Source organism: Maylandia zebra, linkage group LG23 (assembly GCF_041146795.1).
Source record: "Maylandia zebra isolate NMK-2024a linkage group LG23, Mzebra_GT3a, whole genome shotgun sequence".
Taxonomy (NCBI): Eukaryota; Metazoa; Chordata; class Actinopteri; order Cichliformes; family Cichlidae; genus Maylandia; species Maylandia zebra.
This window is the reverse complement of record NC_135188.1, coordinates 19,662,966-19,688,520: the sequence shown is the minus strand read 5'-3', so window position 1 is coordinate 19,688,520 and position 25,555 is coordinate 19,662,966. Positions and strand designations below refer to the sequence as shown.

The window sequence follows — 25,555 nt, the reverse complement described above, 5'->3', positions numbered from 1 at the left end:
AAAGCCGATCAGCTGATCGTTAAGCAGTTTCATGATTGAAGTAGCAGCCAGAAGAGGCAGTCGCTCCATATATCGTTTGGTAAGATTAACGCAGGAATGCTTTACAAACATTCAGAGATGGACTTACACACTTGCTTTACTTCTCTCGGGGATAACTTTGTCGGAGTTGCTAGCGAAGCTCCAAATGCTATCCAGACCACCGACAGGTCCCGCATGCCACAGCCGCTCTATCAGGTGATGCATACTGCTCCGACGTGCTAACGTTCTGAGGTGAGTTACGGCGTGTTGCAAGTTTTGTGAGGTGCTTTCGTGATATTTAATGGATCGGATTACATTTTTTATTTTTCTCCGATATCCGATCCAGTAATTTAGGTCAGTATCGGACCGATACCGATACGTAATATCGGATCGGTCCATCTCTAGTAACAGGCAAATGAACTTTTTTTAAAAATTATTATTATTTGACTATATATGAATGCTTGTGTATAAATACACAAAGAATACACATATGCTTTCATGCTTTAAATTGTGTAATTTAAGTGATCTAGGTAGCTCTGTTTTGGAAGTTCAGTTCATGCTAGAAATGTGTTTTGGAGTTTGTATGTGTTTTGTCTCTAGGGGCCACCGCATATATTTATATATAAACATATATAAATAAAACCACTTTTTTTTACATTAGTAATTCCTTTTGTGCATAATTTTATATTGTTGTTAATAATAAATTAATTAAAGCAACAAAACAACCTGAAGAGCCGGTTCGAAGCCAAAAGAGCGGCTCTTTTTAGTGAGCCGAACCGAAAGAGCCGGTTCTCTAAAAAGAGCCGGAAATCCCATCACTACTTGCTACGCGGATGACATATTGATATACCTAGATCAGCCCACTAACTCCTTGCCTCCGTTGATGAATCTATGCCAGATTTTGGAAACTCTCTGGCTATAAAATTAATGTCTAAAACTCAAATTTTCAGTTATAACTATAGCCCTCCGGCTCACTTGGTTGATCGATATCCAATGAGATGGCAAGAAAAGTCATTGAAATATTTAGGAGTTGTTATTCCTAAGGATTTAACTAAACTATTTGAGGAGAACTTTGGTTCCCTACAAAGGAGAACAGTGGGTGATATTAGACGATGGAACATGATCCCCTTTCTCTCTCTACACTCACGAATTGAATCCATCAAAATGAATATTCTGCCAAGATTATTATATTTATTCCAAACACTACCAATACCTATTGATTCAAGCCAATTCAATGAATGGGATAAAATAATATCACGGTTTATATGTCTTGATGGATTCGAACATTCGAGAATGTATTGACAAGGTTTGCAACCCCTGGGTGTCATGTACACTTACTGTATGGAGAAAAGTCGTGAAAGAATTTAAATTGGAACGGGATTTGGCTTTATTTAAATGGTATGCATATGACTCTGACTTTGTCCCGAATAAATTTGACTCACGCTTTAAAAGTTGGTCTGCTAAAGGGTTATCTACATTCAATTGTTTGATTAAGGATGGGGACTTAATTAGTTTTGACACACTGAAACAGAAATACAATCTAGAAAAACAGGATTTTTATCAAGACTTGCAAATAAGACATTATATAAAGACAACAATCGGTGTGATGTGAAACACTAATGTGGAATTGGTAACTTTGTTTAGACAGGCGTATAGTGGGGATGTCAATACAAGACTCATTTCCTTTTTGTATAATTTTCTCATAAATAAGCTTCCCCACTCAGCTGACTATGTGAAGATGTTATGGGAAAAGGAGGGAGGGATGTGTATTTCAAGGGATGAATGGTTTCAGATGTGGGAACGGCAATGGAGGAGTACTTCCTCCAACAGATGGAGGGAATTTGGATGGAAGTCTTTGATAAGGTTCTTTATTACTCCGTGTCAAAAGGCTCATTATGATGTGAATCCTCCTGTGTGTTGGAGAAACTGTGGACACCAACGAGCACATCACACCCATATTATGTGGGACTGTCCTGTGCTACGGACCTACTGGAAAGACATTCATGGTACACTACAAGGCATTTTTGACTGTACATTCTCTTTGGACATGAAGACAATCTTTTTTGGTTGTATACCGCAGAACTGGTCTAAAAATGACACGTCTGTTAAGAGCTTTACTTGTTGCAAGTAAGAAAAGTATAACTAAGAAATGGTCCTTGCAAGATATACCGACCTTGTCATTATGGTGGGAAATTACGCTAGAGATTTATAGGATGGAGGAGGTAACAGCTTATGTCACTGACAGGGTGTGTTGGTTCTGTTCGTGTTGGGATAAGTGGGTCCTATATGCCAATACTCATAAGCCGAATCTTCTTTTCAAAGCTTGAAATTACCAACCTAGCTAACTGGTCACTCCCAACTATTCAATGTCCCTTTTTATTTTTTTTATTTTATTTTAATTTTTTCGTTTTGTTTCATTTTTCCCTTGTAAATTGTGTTGTTTAATGCCTGTAATCACTTTCGTGAAGTAATAGTTTAGAAATAAAGAATTAAAAAAAAACATGTAATAAAATAATACGATAAATAGAGTGCAACAACCTGACCAGTAGAGAGTATGGATATAGAATGTAGGTATAATACTTTACCAGCAAAAGGGTATTGTAACTGTTTTTCCATCTGTTTTCTTGTCCTTTCGACCTCAGGCTCACTGTACTTAGAGGGGTTTTTTTGTTGTTGTTTTTGCTGCAATATGTTTTATTACATTTAGCTCGCCTACATTGGTGATACAAATATTGATCAGTGCTAAAGTAACAGCTGTCAAATAAAAGCCTCACCTAGTATGAGAAGGATGAGGGCGGTAAGGAATAAGGCTGAGCGGTAAATGATGACCAGCTGATACTCTGATATGGAGCTGTTCTGCTGCTGATGACCTGAAACAGAGGATGGAGGGAAATGTGGAAAAGATGAAGATGAACTGAGAATCTAAAACATACAAAAAACACACGGAGAAGTTAAATTCAGAAACTTTGATGAAGTCAGGAAGAGATGATACTAGCAGGCTGTTCCAGTCACTTTCTAAAATACTAATGTGAATATCCAACAAGAATCACTTCAGAATTTCATCAAATTATTTTTGCAAGTCTTTCTTAGAAAAGCAAACTTTACAATTTTTTAAATAAGAAAAAACTTCTGCTTACATGACACAACATGGAACGTGCTGATAAAATGAATGTCCTTTTTTCTGATGCCACAGAAGTAAAGCCTGCAGTCCTCTGCTGTCAAGCTTTTAATCACGAGTTTGTTTCCCAGGATTGAAAATTTGGTTTCAAAACCAGGAGAGTATAAAGGAGTGCCAGTTGAAGAATGACTGCGTCCAATATATCCTTTGAATTGGGTGTAGATCTCCATGTACCAGTATATGTCTGGGGACTGATTGGAGCAGGTTAGAGTGACATTGGTCCCCAGCTCTCCTCTGACCTCGGTCACCTTCTCGGCCTCTGCACAGAGCAGAAGCACCAGCAGGATCATCCACAGGAGAACCATGATCAGCTTCAGCATCCACAACAAGACGGAGTCGTCTGAAAGCAGCTCAGCTCTCATGGACTCTGACGTCCTCTACACTTCCTGCCCCAAATGCTGACTTCAGCCTATATGACACCTGATAAAATACCACAAACATCAAGTACCTCACAGGAAGTCCAACTTGTGCACCTTCACTTTGAACATTGCTGGATAGGTTAATATGAGAGACTTCCTGCTGCTTTCTGATTAATTTATGTTTTTAATTAATACAGAGCAAAGTATGCAATGTATAAAATAAATCTGTTTTTGCAAAGAATTACTTTTATTGGAATTTTATTAAATATCTCAGCAGTGACCCCTACAGGCAGGAGAAGGCAGTGTATGAGTGTATGGATAGAGCATATAGTTTTCCCATATGATGGAACAAATATATAAACTGTGATAGTAGATAATAATATTTATTTATATTTAGTACAGGAATTACAAGTTTTTCAAGTGTTGTGATTTCCACAGCGTGTTTGAAAGACAATCTCTTTTTGTTTTTGCATTAATTTCAGAAGCATGAATCCATGATACCTCCCAGTTCAATACTGGGCATGTGCAGAGGTTTTCTTCTTCTTCTGTTTGGTTAAATGGCCGTTTACTCCCCAGTGTACGAGGATATCGCCACCTACTGACCGAGCGAATGAGCCCTATTGTAAACTGAATTTGTGTCATTACAAATATGTGTTAAATTTGATTTAGTGATAGTCGAGTGTGTTTATGCTTGTCTGTGTGGAGAGGACTGTTGGAATAGTGATGATGATGTCCGCCATCACTGTCATTTGCCAGTAAACATTTAATCTGGTTGATTATGATAAACATGTGTTGTAGTTCTCCAGAGGCCTGGTAATGAACTAATCATTTGATTCAGGTGTGTTGACCCAGGGTGAGATCTAAAACCTGCTCTAATGTATTTAGTAAACAATATTACACAGCTGTATTATAATTTGAATTAATAAACATCAGAGTCAAAGATGATCATCATGTTTATATTTATTGTTAATTTAGGACTTTTTTGTGTTAGTGAAGGTTGTGTAAAAGCGTGCTATAGAAATAAACGTTGACTTGTCTTCATCTTTGGTCTCCAAAGGATTACTGCAGAGAAAACTCAAACAAGAAGCCGCGCTGAACTCGAGTTTCTGTTTCACAGTGAAACAAATCAAAGAAGACAAGTTAATGAAAAAGTAACAGCAGTCACACAAGAACAAAAAGGATCTGAATCCCAAACTTGAGCTTTGAGTTTCCCAGTCAAACCTAGCTTTGAAGCACATGTTAAAAGCACTTTTACTTATGTACTTTTTGTAAAAAGATAACATACTCAAAATATTAACTCATAGGACAGTCTGTGGAGTTCAACTCCACTTTGTTGTATAGGTTAGTTTAGTCTGTACAACACAACAGTAAGCATTTATGTTTACAGAAAGGTTTAAATAAACTTGACGTTATAAAGGTGAGTCAGCTTTGATGTACTGGTGGGACTTACACCCTGAAGTTTGAATTCTTGGACTTTGAAAGGTTATTTTGCATTATGTTTGGGTTTTAGTTTTATTGGTAACTTGTTTTCTCATGTCCTTCCTTATTACCTTGTTTATTTAGCTCCTAAGTTCAGTGCCTGTTAATTTCCATCAGTGTTTTGTTCATGGTTTATTAAGGGTTCTTGCTTATATTGTTTTCCTTCCCTGTTGTGTGTCACGATTGGTTGCAGGGACTCAAATGCAGAGCAGGTTGTCAGTTCCAAACACAGAGTTTATTTACAACACCAAGTGCAGAATATATACAGTGGGGGGGAAATCGGGGGTTCCAAGGGTCCAAGACAAGGTCCACGGAAAAACTCTCTTGCACTTGTTCTCTTCTCCTAACTCCAACACACACATGTCCACACAGCGAGAAGGTCACAGGAGGAAAACTATCACACAGGAAAGGCAGGTTACACAAAATCACAAGTCTCGCAGAAGAGCTGAGAGGATCACTAACATGTCTCGCACAACCATCCAGCGACGAGAAGGTGTGCATCCCGTCCTTAAATGGTAGGCACATAATGGCACATAACAGCGAACAGGTGTGTGGGCCAAGGGCGAGAGCCCGCAGTGAGCTCCGCCCAGGCAGAGCGGCGAAGGAGAGAGAGCAACACAAAACACATGTAGCCTTGTGGGGCCGGCTGGGCAGACAAGGGGACCATGACAGTGTGTTTGTTTTTCTGTGTGACGTTTGAGTGTCTTAGCGTTTGTCTCTTTGATTAGTAACTTCCTGCTTTACTTTGGGAGTGAGTTTTCTCCTGTGTGTGCATGACTCATTTGATTTGTACAAACATTGATCAGTGCTTAATGTGTTTGAGTTGTGCAGCAGCAGCTGTTGGCTCTACTAATGTTAAATGAATAAATAACCACATATGACAGCAGTAATGACGAAGACTGAGCAGTACATGATGAGGAGCTGATGCTCTGATGTGGAGCTGCTCTGCTGCTGATGGTCTGACTCAGCGGATGAGAGCAATCTGTGAAAAAAGAACAACAAAATGATCTGAAAGATAGATGGTGCATATATAGATACGTGTGTATACTTCCCACATGAAATAACTTCCTTTATTTATTGCTTTATTGATACAGTCTTCATCAGTGGTTGTTAGTTACCATAAACATATGTCAGTGTTTTTCTTCTTTTTCTTTGCTTCTGTAGTTTTCAGTATTAAAGTACAAAGCCTTGTCTTTACCTGAGACTTTGAATTGGGTGTAGATCTCCATGTACCAGTATATGTCTGGTGTCTGATATGAGCAGGTTAGAGTGACCTCTGACCCCAGCCCTGCTCTGACCTGGGTCACCTTCTCGGCCTCTGCACAGAGCAGAACCACCAACAGGATCATCCACAGGAGAACCATGATCAGCTTCAGCAACCACAACAAGACGGAGTTGTCTGAAAGCAGCTCAGCTCTGATGGACTCTGACGTCCTCTACACTTCCTGTCGCAAATGCTGACTTCAGCCGATATGACACCTGATAAAATACCACAAGTACCTCACAGGAAGTCCAACTTGTGGACCTTCACTGTGAACGCTGCTGGATGGGTTAATATGAGAGACTTTCTGTTGCTTTGTGATGAATTTTAATTATGGCACTGCCCGTACGGGACAATGTGTTGAATTTAACACTAACAAAGTCAATGTAGGTGTTATTAATTTTGAGCATTAATGGAACACAACTGGACGGTGGCAGCTTGTCCACTGAGACACAGAAAGAGGAACAAGTTGGAGAGAAAAATATTTTTAATGAAGTCAGTTCAGTAGTCTTTGTCAAATATCAGAGTGATGTACGAAATAAACATCTGTTTGGAAAGAATGACTTATTTTTATTGGAATCCTATTAAAATGTCTCAGCAGTGACCCCTACAGGCAAGTGTAGCTATAGAACGTGTTCTTCCTGTATGTTGAAACAAATATATACAGTGTGATTGTAAATTAATTTACTCATTTATTTCAGGTATGTTCAGGTGTTGTCATTTGTACAGTTTGTTTGAAAGAAGACTTGTTTTTGGTTCTACATCTGTTTGATGGGGTGATTTTAATTCTGGAAGCATGAAGCTCTTTCCAATAACACCAAAGTCAAAACCTCCCAGTTAATAAATAATAGATGAATATTTAAATGACACAAAAGCGTTTTTACATGTCACAGAAGCTGTGTAATTTTACAATCCATCCACTCAAAAAAGGGTTCAATCAATTTCATTGATTTTCTTTAATTTAATCATATTTATCTAAATTGAATCCAGTTGCCTAAGTAACCATGTAGAGTGGGATGCAAAAGTTTGGGCAACCTTGTTAATAGTCATTGTTTTCCTGTATTAATCATTGGTTGTTACAATAGAAAATGTCAGTTAAATATATCATATAGGACAGCGGTCCCCAACCTTTTTTGAAAACCATACATTTCACACCTGAGCCTCAACTCTCCCGGCCCGGTACCAAACGACTCATGGACCGGGACCGGTCCGAGGCCCGGGGGTTGGGGACCGCTGATATAGGAGACACACACAGTGATCTTTGAGAAGTGAAATGAAGTTTATTGGATTTACAGAAAGTGTGCAATAATTGTTTAAACAAAATCAGGCAGGTGCATAAATTTGGGCACTGTTGTCATTTTATTGATTTCAAAACCTTTAGAACTAATTATTGGAACTCAAATTGGCTTGGTAAGCTCAGGGACCCCTGACCTACATACACAGGTGAATCCAATAATGAGAAAGAGTATTTAAGGGGGTCAATTGTAAGTTTCCCACCTCTTTTAATTTTCTCTGAAGTGTAGCTTCAGAGTATCGTAGTTAGTAGAGTAGTTCAATATGATATATTTAACTGAAACTTTTTATTGTAGCAACCAACAATATATACAGGAAAACAATGACTATTACCAAGGTTGCATCCCACTGTAAAGCATTTCCTCATATGTCACATGTCAATCTATTCTTTATTTCACTCTCATCTGTAATAATTTCACTCGCTAACTTTCAAATTAAACACCAGTTATTTTTGCTCATTCTTACTTGAACTGGTGGAAAGTTATTCATCACCTATTGCCACTGGCTGATGCATCACTTCCTGTGTGGACGCAGGAGAGATCGGCTACACAGACATCTTGAATCAGGATGTCTGATTGTGTGGTAGGCTGCTGGACAATGTGGGTAAAAGCAGATGAACAGTCAAAGCTGAATGATTCATGTATTCCAGTAATTCTTTTAAAAAAAGTCTGAAATGCTAATTTAACTGAGTTTCCAGGGAGTAACAGAAAAGGAGGCCACTGGGCTTTAGAGCCGCCTCAGTGTGAGTAGTTGTTTCTCAGGAAAGTGTATAATTAACTCAGGAAATCACTTCCTTTTTCACGCTTTGTTTTTACACTTTTAGACAAACGTTGGACAAAAGAAGTATTTGTGCTAACAGAATTGTTAGCTAACTTACAGATACATAATATTATACTGCTTTAAAAACTACAAATGCTACTTCAATTACCCACAATCCTGTTTATTAGAGCTGCTTTTAGTACAACCGCAAAAATAGTCTTTAATGTATGTATTGCTAAGCAGTTTACATGCAATTCTATACGTACTACTACAAATACAATATGCTGTTGACATTACTGTTGACATTATATATGTTTGTACTTCAGTCACTATAGTTAGTCATGTGATACTGTTATAAATAGTGCTACCACATCCACTTAGTGCCTTGTGGATGCAGCCCTTAAAGTTTCAGACATGCTTTCAATTTTTAGCTTAATAGGTTTCAGACTCTCTTAAGCTGCACTTCACATGTTCAAAGGGTTCCAGCTGACACTTGAAGCACATCACATTTTTATATGAAGTTTTACATCATAAGTACGCAGCTGTTTTCTTACAATCCTGATAATACACAAAATGTCAATTTATGTCCTGCAGTAGACAAAAATGCATGAAAATGTATTTTGGGGGTTAAATGTGAAACAATTCAAATTGTCCACAAAAGCAACATCTTTCAGCTTACGGGTAAAGAAGTCTTTCAGTGAGCTTTTGCCCGTTGGGACTGGATCACCTTGTTCTGAAATAAAACACAAGCAATGAGTACGGAGAAGAAGCAGTACAGTGGTGGAACTTTAAACAGTGGTAGTGTTGGTGCTGTAGTATTAGCAGTAGTTGCTGCTGTAGTATTAGCAGTAGCAAACATAGAACAGTTATCAGAGATTAGGGTGGATGTGGCTCAGCTTATACAATACGTCATTAAACTGCCCACATATCAGAGAGTACACATTTCACTCAGGGTGTACATGTAACAATTACTAAGTGAGACAAAAAAAAAATGCTGTATGAATATGTTTGAATGGAGAAACCCAGTGGTCTCAACTGTTAGCTTGTCCTTCAAATGTTGATTTGTCCCATTTTGAAACCTTGAAGTGATTATTTTCACTCTTGTCTCTGTTTTTGTTTGTTTGTTTTTAATGGAGCTAGAAGTGACCACTGTAAACTCATCAGGAAAATGTTAACTGAGCTCAGAGATCAAGTGAGGAATAATTTCATAGGTCGAAAACAGGTTAATTTTCTCATAGAGATTTCTATAAAATCATATTTTTAACCAGAGGTGTTAAAAGCAAAAGGATCAATGTTATAAAATTTCTTTTGCATCTTTATTACACAATTTACTTTTAGATTTAACTATTACTACTACACTAACTATTACTATCAGGTCTTCTACAGTACTAGTTTTTGAACATTAGTGGTCACAGTATCAGTTTTATCGATGAGAGCAGTGGTTTGTTTACCTGCGCAGCCCTCAGTGTGTCTGTGTTCTCATAGATGTGAAGTGAAACATTATTCTTCTGGATCCTTCTGGATTTTCTCTTCAAACACAACACTGTAAAAACAGCACCTGCAACAGACCACTGAGTCACGTCACCATCAAACTCACAATTACACAAGATGTGTGGACTGGTCTGATAAATGTTTCTCAGTCCCTTTACTTTAGTGTGATTATGTTCATTAGAAAAATGACCAGGCTTCAGATAAACACTTATAGATTTGGTAGAGAGTCTGTTCAAGTGTCTTATCTATGATGGCTCACTTACCCAGTATTACAAAGACAACAACAGTAACAGAGACACAGATGATGATGAGCTGACTGAGTCTGCAGTCGATTTGGGGGTCGGTGATGTTTAGGGTGACATCTGACAAAAAAAGAGGAAAGATGAGCTGAGAAACTGTTAGATTCACAAGTCATGACCTTTCTTTGCGTTTTCACTAGAGTAAAGCTCACACTTTAAAACTGTTTTTGAACTTTATTATTATTTAGAAGTGATCAACTATAAGCGTCAATAGCTAGCAAACAGTTTTGTAAAGCAGTGGATATGTACGTGTTATGTTTGTTTTTCTTGCTCATCAGGTTCAGATGATTGAGAGGTCTCATTGTCATTCTCACAGTGCACTGGAAGTTTTCATTTTTAAGTGTGCATGGTGAAGTGTTTTATTTTTAATTACCATCTTTTTTAAAGTTAAACAGGTTTTTAGTTTTTTTGTAACCAGATGTAACCAGATAAAGTGCAAATGAAACTAACCAGTGAGATTCAAAGACACAGCATCCAAACACGAGACAACTTCTTGGTTGGTAAACTTGTTACGTTATTTATTATCTCCTGTCCTAAAGTGGACTCAATCACCACCAACAACACCAAGGACACCTTGAGAGAATTTACTTTTTGTTTTTTAAAAGAGAGAAAATAGCTATGTGTACACATCGCATGCTAGACGCTTCCTTGAATTTGTGGTGAAAGTGAGTGTCACCAAATCAAGTGTTAGATATGTTCAGATCAACTACTTTGACCTTTAAAGTGGAAAGGTTAGAAAAGACAAAAAAAGTAGTAGATGTGATAAACTGTGGATTCAGTAAATTTCCAGATGAGTGAATTCTGTTTAATTTTAGGACTTACTTTTTTTTTTTTTTAGAATAATTATGTGTGTTTATTTACAATATGTTCACTGACTGCAGCATCTACACTGTTGGATGTTGACACTTCAAAGCTATGTTAATGAGTACTTTCTCTCATCAACATAGAAGGTAAGCACAGTAAAATGGAAATGACTTTTCCATCAGTAACACACCATCAGCTACGTATGCATATGCACATGTGTGTATTACCATTGATGCACCCTTTCCACTTACATAATAAATGAATTGGACCCTGAACTGGTTCCAAATTTAACCCGCTGAGTGTAACAGACAGATGCAAAAGAGCTGCACATTAAAATTTTTAGAATATTTGTTCAATCGGCTCACTCAGCGCAGCTTCCTGCTGGCTTGTTCCCTCGAAGAGCTGATATAAAATGCTAAGCTGGTAAAAACGTGTTCCCTCACTTGTTTATCACCAACAACCATTCCCATTTGTGCTGCTCAACGGTGTTCTGCAGGTTGGAGTTGAGAACAAATATTGATATTTAAAAATAACCATCCATCCATCCATCCATCCATCCATCTTCAACCGCTTATCCGAGGCCAGGTCGTGGGGGCAGCAGCCTAAGCAAAGAGGCCCAGACCTCCCTCTCCCCAGCCACCTCCTCCAGCTTATCCGGGGGAATACCAAGGCGTTCCCAGGCCAGCCGAGAGATATAATCTCTCCAGCGTGTCCTGGGTCTTCCCCGGGGCCTCCTCCCGGTGGGACATGCCTGGAACACCTCACCCAGGAGGCGCCCAGGGGGCATCCTTGTCAGATGCCCGAACCACCTCAGCTGACTCCTTTCGATGTGGAGCAGCAGCGGCTCTACTCTGAGCCCCTCCCGGATGGCCGAACTTCTCACCCTATCTCTAAGGGAGAGGCCAGCCACCCTTCGGAGGAAGCTCATTTCCGCCGCTTGTATCCGCGATCTCGTTCTTTCGGCCACTACCCACAGCTCGTGGCCATAGGTGAGGGTAGGGACGTAGATCGACCGGTAAATTGAGAGCTTCGCTTTTACACTCAGCTCCCTCTTCACCACGATGGACCGGTGCAGCGTCCGCATTACAGCAGCTGCAGCCCCAATCCGTCTGTCAATCTCCGGCTCCCTTCTTCCATCACTCGCGAACAAGACCCCGAGATACTTGAACTCCTCCACTTGGGGCAGGAACTCATCCCCGACCCGGTTTAAAAATAACCTAACCACATAATGCAGTATTTTCATACACACAACAAGACCTCACATTCAACAGAAATAGAGGAAAATATTTCAGAAAGTGGCAAACAGAATGTTAACTCTGAGATGTGCTGATACAAAATGTAATGTACTGCAAAGAAATCCAGACCTAAACACCAGCGAGACGCAAAGAAAGCTGTTCAAATAAAATTAAAATCAGTCAATTTAAAAAAATAAAAAAAAAAGCCCATGATGCGAGAATGAAGCTACTTCACACTGTGTTACTCCATACAGGACGTAATGTAAAACAAAACAAAAACTTTGCCACTTACTTGACACTGTCAGGTTTTTCAAAGTATGCTTTACCACTAACGGATCATGGGGCCTGAACAATAAATAATAAAGTTAAATAAACTCTGGCACTTACCTGAGATGACGCGGAAAGTCTCCACAAACTGAATGCTGCCTCCTCTCTTGATGCCACAGAAGTAAAGCCTGCAGTCCTCTGCTGTCAAGCTTTTAATCACGAGTTTGTTTCCCAGGATTAAAAATTTGGTTTCAAAACCAGGAGAGTAGTAGGTAGAGTCTGCTGAGGAAAAACTGCGACCGATACCTGCTCTGAACTGACTGTAGATCTCCATGTACCAGTATGGGTCTGATGTCTGATTGGAGCAGGTTAGAGTGACATTGGTCCCCAGCTCTCCTCCGACCTCGGTCACGTTCTCGGCCTCTGCACAGAGCAGAAGCACCAACAGGATCATCCACAGGAGAACCATGATCAGCTTCAGCATCCACAACAAGATGGAGTCGTCTGAAAGCAGCTCAGCTCTGATGGGACAGACAAAGAAGTGCTCTGTACTTCCTACTTTACATGGTGAGTTTGGCTGATGTCACATCTGAATTAAAAAAAAAAGAAGAAAATAAAAACCACTGACACCTCAGAGGAAATGAAACCTTTTCAACCTTCAGTGAGCACTGTGCAGTTCAGGTTAACACTGCTTTTAAAGTTAATCTGACTCTAACACCTCTGTGCTGCTTCCTTCTGCTGCTCCCACTGACAGCAGTAAAACTACTTCATTTACTTGTACTTGAGCAAGAAAACATTAAAGCAAGCAAAGCAAATGAACCAATCATAAAACTATCTTAATGACTGAGTCAGCTGTTGTCTGCTGTAGCCTGCTTTTCCTGTGATCAAAGTCTCTGTCTTGCACTCCCTTCCTGTTTATAAATGTTAGTGTTCTTAACAGATTCAGATTCTGACCATTACCTTATAATGATGATGAAGAAGATCATTTCTTTGTGAAACTAGTATCTTTGAAAATACTCCATTACAACTAGCACATCTGCCTCATTTAAGGATTTAACACCTCATCATATCTGAGAGAGAAATATGTGTGATATGCATTTATGATAACTGAACATCCACTTGTGGTGTTTGGGCTTTGACTGCACCAGTGTCTACAGGCAGAGAGACAGACCTGCTTAAACGTGATGTGGTTATAGCAGTTATTCAGCATTCACAGGATTGGTGGTGTGATTCTCCACTCATAGGTTCCTACACAGCTGAGTTATGATGCATTCATTCAGTTGCACCTGAAAACTCTCCGACATGTATTTCTGTTCTTTATGACAATCACTGATAAGATAAGATAAGATAAGATAAGATAAGATAAGATAGAACTTTATTAATCCCTCGGGTGGGTTCCTCTGGGAAATTCGATTTCCAAAAAAGCACAGCACCGACAGAAGTTACAGAGTTATACACACACACATATATATAAATACAGAGACAATATAAATAAAATATACGAAGGGGATAAGTAGAATAAATAGGAATAAAAATAAAAATACAAGTGAATTGCACATTTCAAGTATTGAGTCTATTGCACCGTTGACTATTTACAAAAGTATTGCACAAAAGGTATTGCACAGTGAGGTGAAGAGGCACTACAGCTTAGTTGTTCCCTCCTTTGTCCTCCTGTTTCCCCTCCCTCTCCCCTCCAGAGAGGAGTTAAACAGTCTGATGGCGTGTGGGACAAAGGAGTTTTTAAGTCTGTTAGTTCTTGTCTTTGGGAGAAGCAACCTGTCACTGAACAGACTCTTCTGGTTGTTAATGGCCGTGTGCAGAGGATGCCTGGCATTGTCCATAATGTCCATCAGTTTCTTTAATGTCCTTTTCTCTGCCACTGTCACCAGAGTGTCCAGCTTCATGATGATACTGTGGGAATTTCAGTGAAAGTATTCAGATGAATTACACAATATTACTGTCATTCTTATGCATTATTATGATCTCAAATAGGAGCTGATAATGTGTGTTTGACTAAATCTCAAAAAAACTAAATATGCACTGATGTACAAAATTACACCAGGTGTTTTTTTTCTGAAACAGAAAGAAAAAGGTACTGAACTCACAGCTTTAACACAAACAACCGCAAAAGCAGCTATGTGCATCTTTCATCATTAACATCTCATAGGTTCATTTTTAGTTTTGTTAGCAGCTGTGATTTTAGCAATAGTAGCAGCTCTTACAACTGGAAACAAGAAGAAATACTCTAATAGCATCCATACTAATGTCACTGCTTCTACATGGTTTGCTTTGGTTTTGCTTTTGTTAAACCAATGATGCCACAGTGTCATAAGTGATGTATTATTGTTCATCTTGGTTGTAGTTACTTAATTTTAATACCTTTAATTTTATTTTGTGCCGATATGTTAAATATTTGAATTCTAGAGGTTTTATTTTCTTTGTATCATAACTGCGAATGCTGCAAATATCTGTAATGGAGTAGCTGTTGACTCTACTAATGATATTACACCCACCCACTATGAAAACAATGAGGGCGGTAATCAGGAAGGCTGGTCTTCTGCTGCTGCTGGTCTGAGTCAGTGCATGAAGTGATACCTGGAGACAGAACAACTGAGATAAGTTTAAGATGAACTGAAAATTTTAAATCATGAATAAAAGCAAGAAATTTCTGTCTCCAGCTGCCCTTTGACCTCGGTCACATCCTCTGCCTCTGCTCAGAGCAGAACCATCCACAGGTGAACAATGATCAGCTCCAGCAACAACAACAAGTCTGAGTCGTAGCTCAGCTCTGTGACTGACGGTGAAGTGTTCCACACTTCCTTCTTTACACGCTCGTTTTGGCTTTTTTTGATAAAACAGCAAACCACAAATACCAACTTTGTGAAAGCCATCTGCCTTTCCCTCTGCTGCCCTGCAGACACACTTACATAGGCTCATGGACTCCCTGCACGCACATTCACATCCAATCACTGTACTCTACAGACTTCTCCATTTATCTTTTTTTAATCTTTTCATTTATCTTTTTTTGTTTTACTTTATCACAGAGGGCACCACTGCAATTTTGTTATGTTATAGCAACATAATGACAATAAGTAAATCTTGTTTAGCAGAACTAACAGCAGGTCTAAAGTAGTGTGAAGTAAACTCTAAATAATCAAACACCAGAGCTGGTGGGCTTCAGCTGTTCAACAAAGATGATCTGATCAAGTGGCTCCATCTTGTGTCTCTAAGTTGCTTTTGCAGAAAAAACTCCTGAAACCTTAAATAAAAATGATAGTTGACACACAATCTGTAGTGTGGTAGTTTTCTTAATCAGCACTAAATTTGCTGTACCACTCGGACATTAGTCTGAGTCTATTTATAGAAAGATTTAAATCAAAATTTATGAAGTATTCGGTTCCACAGAAGGCCAAAAATGCACAAATGTAACCTGGAAACTGGAAGTCAGTTTTTAGTCCAAGGGAAGATGAACAGAAAATGATGCTCCTCATCCTTAAACACAGCACACAAGTACTCAGTACACTGTGACTATTATCAGTATTATTTTGGGGAGAAACGTTTCTCCCACTCTGAGAAAATGAGATTATTGCTCACTAAAATGACTTTATACATTGAAAATGGTTAACAGTAACTGGTGTCAGTGGTGTAGGCATCACTGACTTTTAGACCTTTAAAGTAAAAACTTTGTACTTACTGACTGAGTGAAAAGTGTCCACAAAGTGAAGTTTGCTGTTTGTCGTCATGCCATAGAGACAAAGCCTGCAGTTCTCTCCTGAAAGGTTTTCAGTGACAAGTTTCCCAAGATTAAAAAATTGGTTTCAAAATCAGGAGAGGAGTAAGAAGATCACACAAAAGACCACAGTTGATATGAGCTTTGAATTGACTGTAGATCTCCTCGAACATCCAGAATGAGATGGAGTCGTCTAAAAGCAGCTCAGTTCTGATATAACTGGCAGAGAAGCGCTGTTTTCTGTTTCCTGTGGTCATTTCATCTGATGTCACACTTGATAAAAAAGTCCTCCAAAATTACAAAGTGACTCACAGGAAGTCAAACTTGTGCAGCTCTAATTGGAGCTAAGATATTACTACTGTGCTAATACATAGCCTTTCAGCTGCTTTCTGCTGTTGGCTGATGAATTTAAGCTGTAATAAAATAACACAGTGAAGTGGTGTGACCATTTAACAAAAAAATGTCCACAAGGTTTACACCACCTCCCAAATCATTATGTAAATTATATTTAAGTGTCACAAAGATTAATATGTTTTCAATTAAACTCATGGATGGCATTGTGCCTCAGGGCTCTTTGGATCACTGAAATCAATCTCGGGCACCTATGATCATTATTTTGCCAGATGAGCCTATTTAAGGAAAAACTAATTAAGATTGATGTTCCACATCATTAAGCAGACCAGCATTTTCAAACAATAAGGGAAAGAAACCGGATCTCTCTGCTGCTGAAAAGCGTGAAACAGTTGAATACCTTGGATAAGAAATGAAAACCTTAAATATTTCACAAAAACTTAAGCGTGATCATTGTACCTTTAAGAGATTTGTTGCTGATTCACAGCACACGGGGTTCGTGCAGATAAAGGCTCCTGGACAAAGGTTTCTGTCAGACATACATCGGATTAAGACAGCAGCTGCTAATAGGCCATTAAGAAAGCAGCAAACAAATATTTGAAGCTGTTGGTGAGCCTGGAACCCCGTGAATGTCAAGATGTAGGATCCTCCAGAAACTGGCAGTTATGTGTAAGCCTTCTATTCAGCCACCCCTAACCAGTGCTCACAAGCAGAAACGGCTGCAGTGGACCCAGAACTACATGAAAACTAATTTTCAAACAGTCTTGTTCACTATTGAGTGCCGTGCAACCCTGGATGGTCCAGATGGATGGGTTAGGGTTGGTGGATAGTTGGTGGACAGCAACCATATTCCAAAAAGGCTGCGATGTCAGCAAGGAGGTGGTGGAGTCATGTTTTGAGTCAGAATCACGGGGGGGACAGCTGGCCGGCCCCTTTAGGATCCCTGAAGGTGTAAAAATGATCTCTGCAAAGTATGTGGAGTTTCTGACTGATCACTTTCTTCCATGGTAGAAAGAGAAGAACCGTGCTTTCTGCAAGGAAATCATCTTCATGCAAGACAATGCACCATCTCATGCTGCAAGAAACACCACTGCATCATTCACTGCTATCAGCATAAAAGGGGAGAAACTTATGGTGTGACCCCCAGAGCATAAGTTCTGATCTATGAGAGTGGGAGGCAGTTCATATCCATAAAGGGGTGAGAGACGAGGCAGATTACACACTTAAATGTGTCCGATTGAGATGCTGTGTTATGACCTTAAAAAGTTCCACTCATGCTTAAACACACTCTAGTGTGGCTGAATTACAACAATTATATAAAGATGAATGTACCAACATTTCTACACAGTTGCCAGTTATCGCAAACACTTAATTGCAGTTGTTGCTGCTAAGGGTGGCCCAACCATTTAGCAGGAAATCGCTTTTCCACACATTTTTCCCCCTTGATAACAAACACCTTCATGTAGAAGATGTGTCTTGTTTATTTGAAAAATTATTCTGATATTTAAATTTGTCTGATGATCTGAAATATTTAAGTGTGACAAAAATATTACAAAATAGGAAATCAGTAAGTGGGCAAGCACTTTTTCACACAACTGTAGCTTATATAGTTTTCTAGTCTGGTGAAACAAATCTATCCACCATGATTACTGAGTAGCATAAGAACATTACACAATCAACAGGGAAAGTGCTATTTTTGTGATACATAGATATATCTGAAACGTTTTTGTACATTTTTGTAACTTTTCCAGTGTCTTTCCACAGATCCAATACTGTAAAACTCCAACAACATGATCTACATCACCTGGTGGTACTGATACTACAAATCCAACTCCACCTTACACTTTTAGTTTGATCTCCGTATTACCCTTTCTGCAAGTCTGCATTTCCAAGAATGTGCTAGTGGTGTTGTAAAACGTCTGTTAATATATGACCACATCTTTTGCTCAGTGGAAATGTTGTAAACTGAACCCTTAAAATCTCAAGCCTTCTCTGCTTTCAGATGCCAACTTGACAGGGTTTTCTGTCTCCCTCTCTCTCTCTCTCTCTCTCTCAGTAATACAAAATGCACTTCCATGGTTACATAACTACAGCTTGCAGTTAAGTGACCATGGAAGTGCAGAAAGCTTGCTGTTTTCTCTTTTTTTAACACAATGCCAAACATTCACATGAATATAGAGTGTCACATCATAACTAGATTAAAAAAGTCTAACAATGCTGCTGAAACACCACATGGAAGCCATTTATTTTCTCCCTAAAGATGATATGAATACATTAATATTTGTGGTTTTTAAGTCAAATGTCATTTTCAAAGAGAATCTGACAACAATGGATCAGTAAACAACATCTCTTCAACTTTGAGAGACACCACACAGTCAAAATAAATAAATAAACAAAAACCTTTGGTACTTACTTGATATTGGTCAGAAAATGTCCACAAAATGCATTATATAATTTATTTTCCTGCCACACAAGTAAAGCCCGTAGTCCTCTACTCTGAAATCTAAAGTGACAAGTCTGTTTTCCAAGGTTGACAAGTTGGTTGCAAAATTTGAAAAGCAGTAGATAGAGTCTGAAGAAAAACTGTGGCGGAAACATGTTGACGTTGTTGTTGAAGTAAACACTAAAGTAAAACACTAGGAGAAAAGTCTGTAAGTTTCCACAAGTGTTGGTTTTAGGTTCAACACTATCTGAAGCCCCACTGGATCAGGTTAAAGTGAAATCTCTCCTCAGCTCTCCTTTAATATCAGTCATGTTCTCTGCATCTGCGCAGAGCAGAACCGCCAACATGATCCACAGAAAAACCGCGATCAGCTTCAGGATCCAGAACAAGACAAAGTCGTCTTAAAAAAGCCTATTACAGTAAAGACTATTAATTTATTTTATTTTTTTCGGTGGCATCATTCGGGTTGGGAGTAGATCACCCTTGGCTGGAAAAGAACAGAAGGAATTAGTACAACAAGGTAGTAATCTCAGGAACCAGCACAGACAAGCACAGGAAATCAGGAATAAGGGAATATACTAATGAAAAAAAAATGTTAACAAAAGTAAACAAAACAAAAACAAAATGTTCCAAGTTTGTAAGATTAGCACTCACAGTTCCATTTCATTTCTTAGTAATAGCAGCAATTGCTTACCGGAGCCTGAACCACCTCTGATTCATCAGAGATTTGAACTGAAACATTATCCCCCTGGTTGCTGCAGCCTTTCCTCTTCAAAGACAGCGTTACAAAAACAATCCCTGCCAACAGATCACTGGGTCACTTTACCTTCAGACTCACATTAGTACAAGACGTCTCGTGACGAATGAACAAATCTGATCTTTAAACTCTGAACAACGCTGAAGTGAACTGTTCATGATGCAGAGATCCAACTTTATGCTGATGATAAACTAGTTTCTGTGTACAGCTGCAAAAAATATCTTACAAGAGTTAATTCAGAAAGGGAAACATCAATCTTGTCTCAAGTTAAGTGTGTCCAACACTATACTGTTGTTTTTGAAATATCTCTAACCTTTAAGATCTACTCATGCTACCATCTTGGCTTCCACAGGAGTTACAATATGTTTTGGCTCTGGTGAATATTGGCTGTGTGACAGAAGCTGTTTGTGGACCAAGTATGGCCCAGTTAAACTTATTTACCGTAACTAACTCACCAAATACTAGAATTATGGCAGCATTAACTGAAAGAGGTATGATGAGCTGACTCAGTCTGCAGTGGTTCTGTAGGTTGCTGGAAGGCAGAATGACATCTGGAAAAAGTATGTGAAAAAAGATTACATTAATACATTTTAAATTTATGTTTACAAGTCATCAAGGGTTTTTTTTTACTGTTGCAAAGTACTGTAGTAAAACCCAGTTGTTCACATTTCCAACAAACTTTTCAAAGATTAGGTCGCAGTCTAATCCTTTTCACAGCTGGGGTTCTATTGCACTGAGATGAGCCGTCGGAGTCTAACCGCCAAATAACTATCAAAATTCTGTTCATCAGTAAATCTTCTTTATTCTTTGGTCTGTAGATGGTCTGTATTTTGTATAGCGCTTTACTTGGTCCTAAGGACCCCAAAGCGCTTTACACTATACACAATCAACCACCCATTCACACACACATTCACACACTGGTGATAGCCACAGCCGCCCTGGGGCGCACTGACAGAGGCGAGGCTGCCAGACACTGGTGCCACCGGGCCCTCTGACCACCACCAGTAGGCAACGGGTGAAGTGTCTTGCCCAAGGACACAACGACCAAGACTGTCGGAGCCGGCGCTCGAAACGGCAACCTTCCGATTACAAGACGAACACCCAACTCTTGAGCCACAATCGCCAGATTCTTTCTAATAATCTCTCCAGATTGAAATACTATGTGAAACTGGCAAGATTTGTAGACACTGAAAACAAGACGTAGAAAGTTTCTGTGAAGCAACCTGAACGTTTAAGGTCAAGGTCAAATGTATTTATTCAGCACATTTCCAGACAGACAATGCTGCAAAAAGTGCTTAACAATATAAAAATGCCATTAAAAAGACACAAAACAGTGAGTTAGTGAACAGCCGTAGACACTGGAAGAGACTTTTTTATCAGTGATATGGGGACCAGAGACTGAGAAGGTCAATGAAATATGGCAGCTTAAAGTAATAATGGGCAAAGTAACTCATGGTGAAGTGGAAACCTCTGAAACTAATCTTACCAAAGAGGCCAGTGAAAAACACAGTCGATCAACAAAGATCCTGGTGTCAGAGACAACCACAAGGTTTGCTTTTGTATTCATTAGATTTATTGGAAAAATTAGACATTTCTGATTCTCATTTAAATGTACTGGGTAAGTGTCAGTTTTCATTGCATAGAGTAAATCTTGTAAAGGGTTATGATTTAATCTAACCTATCATTCCCAAATCTATCCACGTGTTCTGCAGAACATTAGCAATGTGAACGTGAAAAGGAAAAAACAAAATAAAAAGTGACATCTAAACAACACACCAAGATCTCAAACAGAACAGAAATGATAAACTATCACCTGATAAACTCGTTACTTACTTTTTCTGTCATATGGTGGACTCCAGTGCATATCACCACTTTATCTCGAGGTGTGTTTAGAGCCAGTACACAGTAACTTTAAAATGGACAGTCTTTATAACATACAAAAAAGAAAGCAATTTTGACCTGTGAAACTTACTACATGAGTTAATTTCCTCATATGTTCACTTTAGCACTTGCTAGTGCAACAGACAATAAGAGGCCGGACATAAAAACAAGATAAAAACAATTTGCTAGAAATAATCAAAAAGCCTGAACATTAGGTTCAGTCAAATAAGCTTTTTCTTTTAATGTTTTGGAGACACAGACGAGGGAGAAAGTCGCAACAAAATACCTTTTTTCTTTTTCTACAACAGAAGTCAAGCCTGCAGTTTTCTGCTGTGAAGTTTGAGTTTGTTTCCTGTGATTGAAAACATGATTTCAAAATCAGAAGAGCAGTAAGTAGCGTCTGTTAGAGACATGCTGTGTCTTGGTTCCATTCTGCACCTTTGCACAGAGACTGTGGTGTTGACCGACAAGAGCTCTACACTTCTTTCTGAAAATGATGACTTGGGTGTTGTACCCACAAACACCTCAAGCCTGACAGGAAGTGAAACTTTTTCCATCTCCAGACAGTACTGTGCAATTTGGGTTAATACTGTGTTTGACTGACTGGATCCTTCAGGTGTAAAGTTGCATAGACTTAATGTCATGGGCCTGGGTCTGTGTACCCAGAGATCACGGGTTTTTTTTGGGCTGGCGATCCTCGCAGGTCATCCTGGGTCTGGGTTAGGCTTACTCAGCTCATGTGTTTTGTTTTGTGCTTGCCCGCTGCTTGCAGGGGTATGTGTGTGTGTAGGTGTATTTGTTTCCGGTAGGCCGGTTTACAGGCACTGTGAGGCCTGGTGAGTGCTGGCCAAGAGGCCAGGAGACTGCCACACCTGAGGAGGATAATGACACACTCCTCAGCTGGTCAGCCTCGTCTGGAGGGAGCTACTTAGGAGAGTGGCTGAGCTCTCTTTGACGTTGGATCGTTGTGTGGGAAAACGGAAGGATGAGCAAGCACAAGGAAACAGAGAGACAGAGCGGAGAAACGGACCAACGTCATTGGGGGAGAAACTGCACGGGATTCAGGGACACGTACTAACTTGGAGCACGCCCAGAAGACAGCTCATGTGTTTTGTTTTTGCACTGTAAATAAACGCACTGCTTTCATTGAAAGAGTCTGGCATTTGGGTCCTGCATTTGTAACCCTGACACTTACCTGCTACTATGGCCTTCCTAACCTCAGAAGGAAAGAAGAAAGAATAACTGCCTACAAGACCGGTCTGCACACTTTACCTCACAATAGGAAAACAGACTATTTCCTGCAATACTCTTGCTGCTGTGTATTTACTACATCTGCAGTTGTGGTAAATACCTGCAGCCTGGAATGTGTGAAGATGCAGCATATATTCCATTAATGTATTTTCCACTCTCTCATTTTACAGCCGTATTCTCCACAACCCATTGGCGCCCACTTCAGTCATAACCCTAAATGCACACATCTAGATCCACCCACTTCACTTCAGTAAAGTTAACTTCATCTGTCACTGAATTTCATCATAATCTCAAGAAATGATCTGTGATCATTACATCTCAGCCGGTCTATTCCTTTGTTGATATCATTAAGATTTGTTTCAGATAATTTCAATATACTGAATGCTTAAAAAAAACAATGGCAATGGAGACTTTAGACTGTAACTTAATTTAAAAAAATGCATTAAAATGAGGCAAATGCATTTTAGCAAATTGTACATTTTAAATCCACCCAATTGAGAGATAAATGTGTATACTCAGGCCACCTTACAGAAATTTAGAGCAGAAAAGGTAAGGCAGCTGTTTGAATCGAATTTTCACTTACCTTTTATTTTAACTGCTTAACATTCATTAGGTCTCAGTTACCTCTTTAAAGAAAGCAGTATAATTAGTCTTAGAGTCACATGTACCCAATTTACATCCCCAAATGGAAACATAAAGAAAGTTAAGATAATTTATTCCTGGAAACAGAACTGATACGAAGCAGTGGGTGACAATGTCCTTTGTGAAACCACAACAGATGAAACAAAAACTTGTGAGAATGTGTCATAGGCTGGTAAAGGAAAATATCTTCCATTTGCAATGCACTAAGAGTTTGGTTATTCTTTTAGAAACTAGATGATGTCACCTTTCAGATACAAACTCAGACAGATTGTGGTCTTACATATTTTCTGTCCAAAGCCTTTCAATATGGGTATAACCAAAGAGGCCAAAATCCCACGGCTGCACCTGCCGTTCAGCTCCCTTTTTCTAGAGTAAGTGCAGAGACAAAGATGTGGCCACATAAACCGGACCTGAGATGCTACTCTCAAGCTGTGCACTCCTCTGGAAGAGACTGTCTGGTTTCAATATATTGGAGTGAACAGAGTGAAACTTCTGGTGATAACACATCTGCAGCCTGATGTTAGCTAAACTGAGAAGACCCACAGGCAGCATCGATGACTGAGACATCTATAAAACCAGGTGGATGTTCACTTTAACCACAATTTTTCCCCAATGCATTGGTTTTAAGTTCAAGATATTTTGATGGTACAAAGAGACAATGAGTCTGTCACTTTGATAGTACGAAAGGGGGAGTGGGCATTTTTGTTTTTGACGTGGCCAATCCGAGCAGGGAGCTGTTTCTACATGCACCCTATGGTTTCCTTTGCAAAAAATAAGTGCTGCCACAAACCACCACCTCACATAGGCACAACTAACAAAAATGATCCAAATGTAGACATTTTATCTATTATCCATGTGTCACCTCTGCACCAAGTTTGAGATGCAATCAGTCTTTTCAAAATATGCTTTACTGCTAATGGATCATAGGCCTGAAGAATAACTAATCCTACAACAATAAAGTTAAATAAACTGTGGTTCTTACCTGAGACAAGGCGAAAAGTCTCCACAAACTGAATGCTGCCTCCTCTCTTGATGGCACAGAAGTAAAGCCTGCAGTCCTCTGCTGTCAAGTTTTTAATCACGAGTTTGTTTCCCAGGATTAAAAATTTGGTTTCAAAATCAGGAGAGCAGTAGGTAGAGTCTGCTGAGGAAAATCTGCGGTTGATACATGCTCTGAACTGACTGTGGATCTCCATGTACCAGTGTGGGTCTGATGTCTGATTGGAGCAGGTTAGAGTGACATTGGTCCCCAGCTCGTCTCTGACCTCGGGCATGTTCTCGGCCTCTGCACAGAGCAGAAGCACCAACGGGATCATCCACAGGAGAACCATGATCAGCTTCAGCATCCACAACAAGACGGAGTCGTCTGAAAGCAGCTCAGCTCTGATGAGTTAAATGGTGACTCTGATCAGCGATAGGAAACCTCAAACACCAAGTAATTTATAGGACATGTTGACATCCAGCCCACAGTTTGGGTTAGTATGATGTCACAAACCAAGACCCACAGCTGAATGTGATGCACATCAAAACCAATTACAACACTGTTTTACTTTAAATGAAAGAAACCATAGAACTTAAACTGGTTTGTGATCAGTAAGTCAATGCAGACAATTTTGTGTATTGTTTTCTCTCCTCCACTACTGTGGGCGGCAATGTTCATTTTCTCTGCTGTTTTTGCTTGTGGAAGCTGCAGGTGGAAGCTGATCTTTGCTTGGAAACTGAATGGCTTTTGCTATATATTGCCCCCTGTCAAGCCTGGCTGGGGCCCTGACTGTTTCCTGTTTCTAACTAAGTTGTGTGTTTAGTTGTGTATTGTGTGTTATAAAGTGAGTTATAAAGTGTATCAGTGTTTCAGTGATTAAAGTGTCACCTTCAAGTACTGAAACATTAATATAACATGAACCACACCCCCATATAGTGGTAGTAGTACTATCAAGTACTACATGAGCAGATGAATAGAATCAACCTTTTGGGAGACTGATATTACAAATCCAACTCTGCGTTATGCAATCATTACTGCTATGAAAACTACAGCTCCTACTACATATAATCCTGGT

At 39.4% G+C, this 25,555-nt stretch overlaps 1 protein-coding gene across 1 annotated transcript; it reads right to left on the bottom strand.

The window, feature by feature from the left end:
- Window positions 1-8,523: 8,523 nt before the first annotated feature.
- Window positions 8,524-24,829, bottom strand: LOC143414980 (uncharacterized). The gene is made up of 5 exons (XM_076880138.1): window positions 24,481-24,829; window positions 12,564-12,866; window positions 10,102-10,200; window positions 9,799-9,905; window positions 8,524-9,080 (listed from the first exon to the last, which is right to left on the bottom strand). Exons 1-5 carry the CDS (start codon window positions 24,827-24,829, stop codon window positions 9,042-9,044), a joined length of 897 nt encoding a protein of 298 aa, XP_076736253.1. The 3' UTR covers window positions 8,524-9,041.
- Window positions 24,830-25,555: the final 726 nt, after the last annotated feature.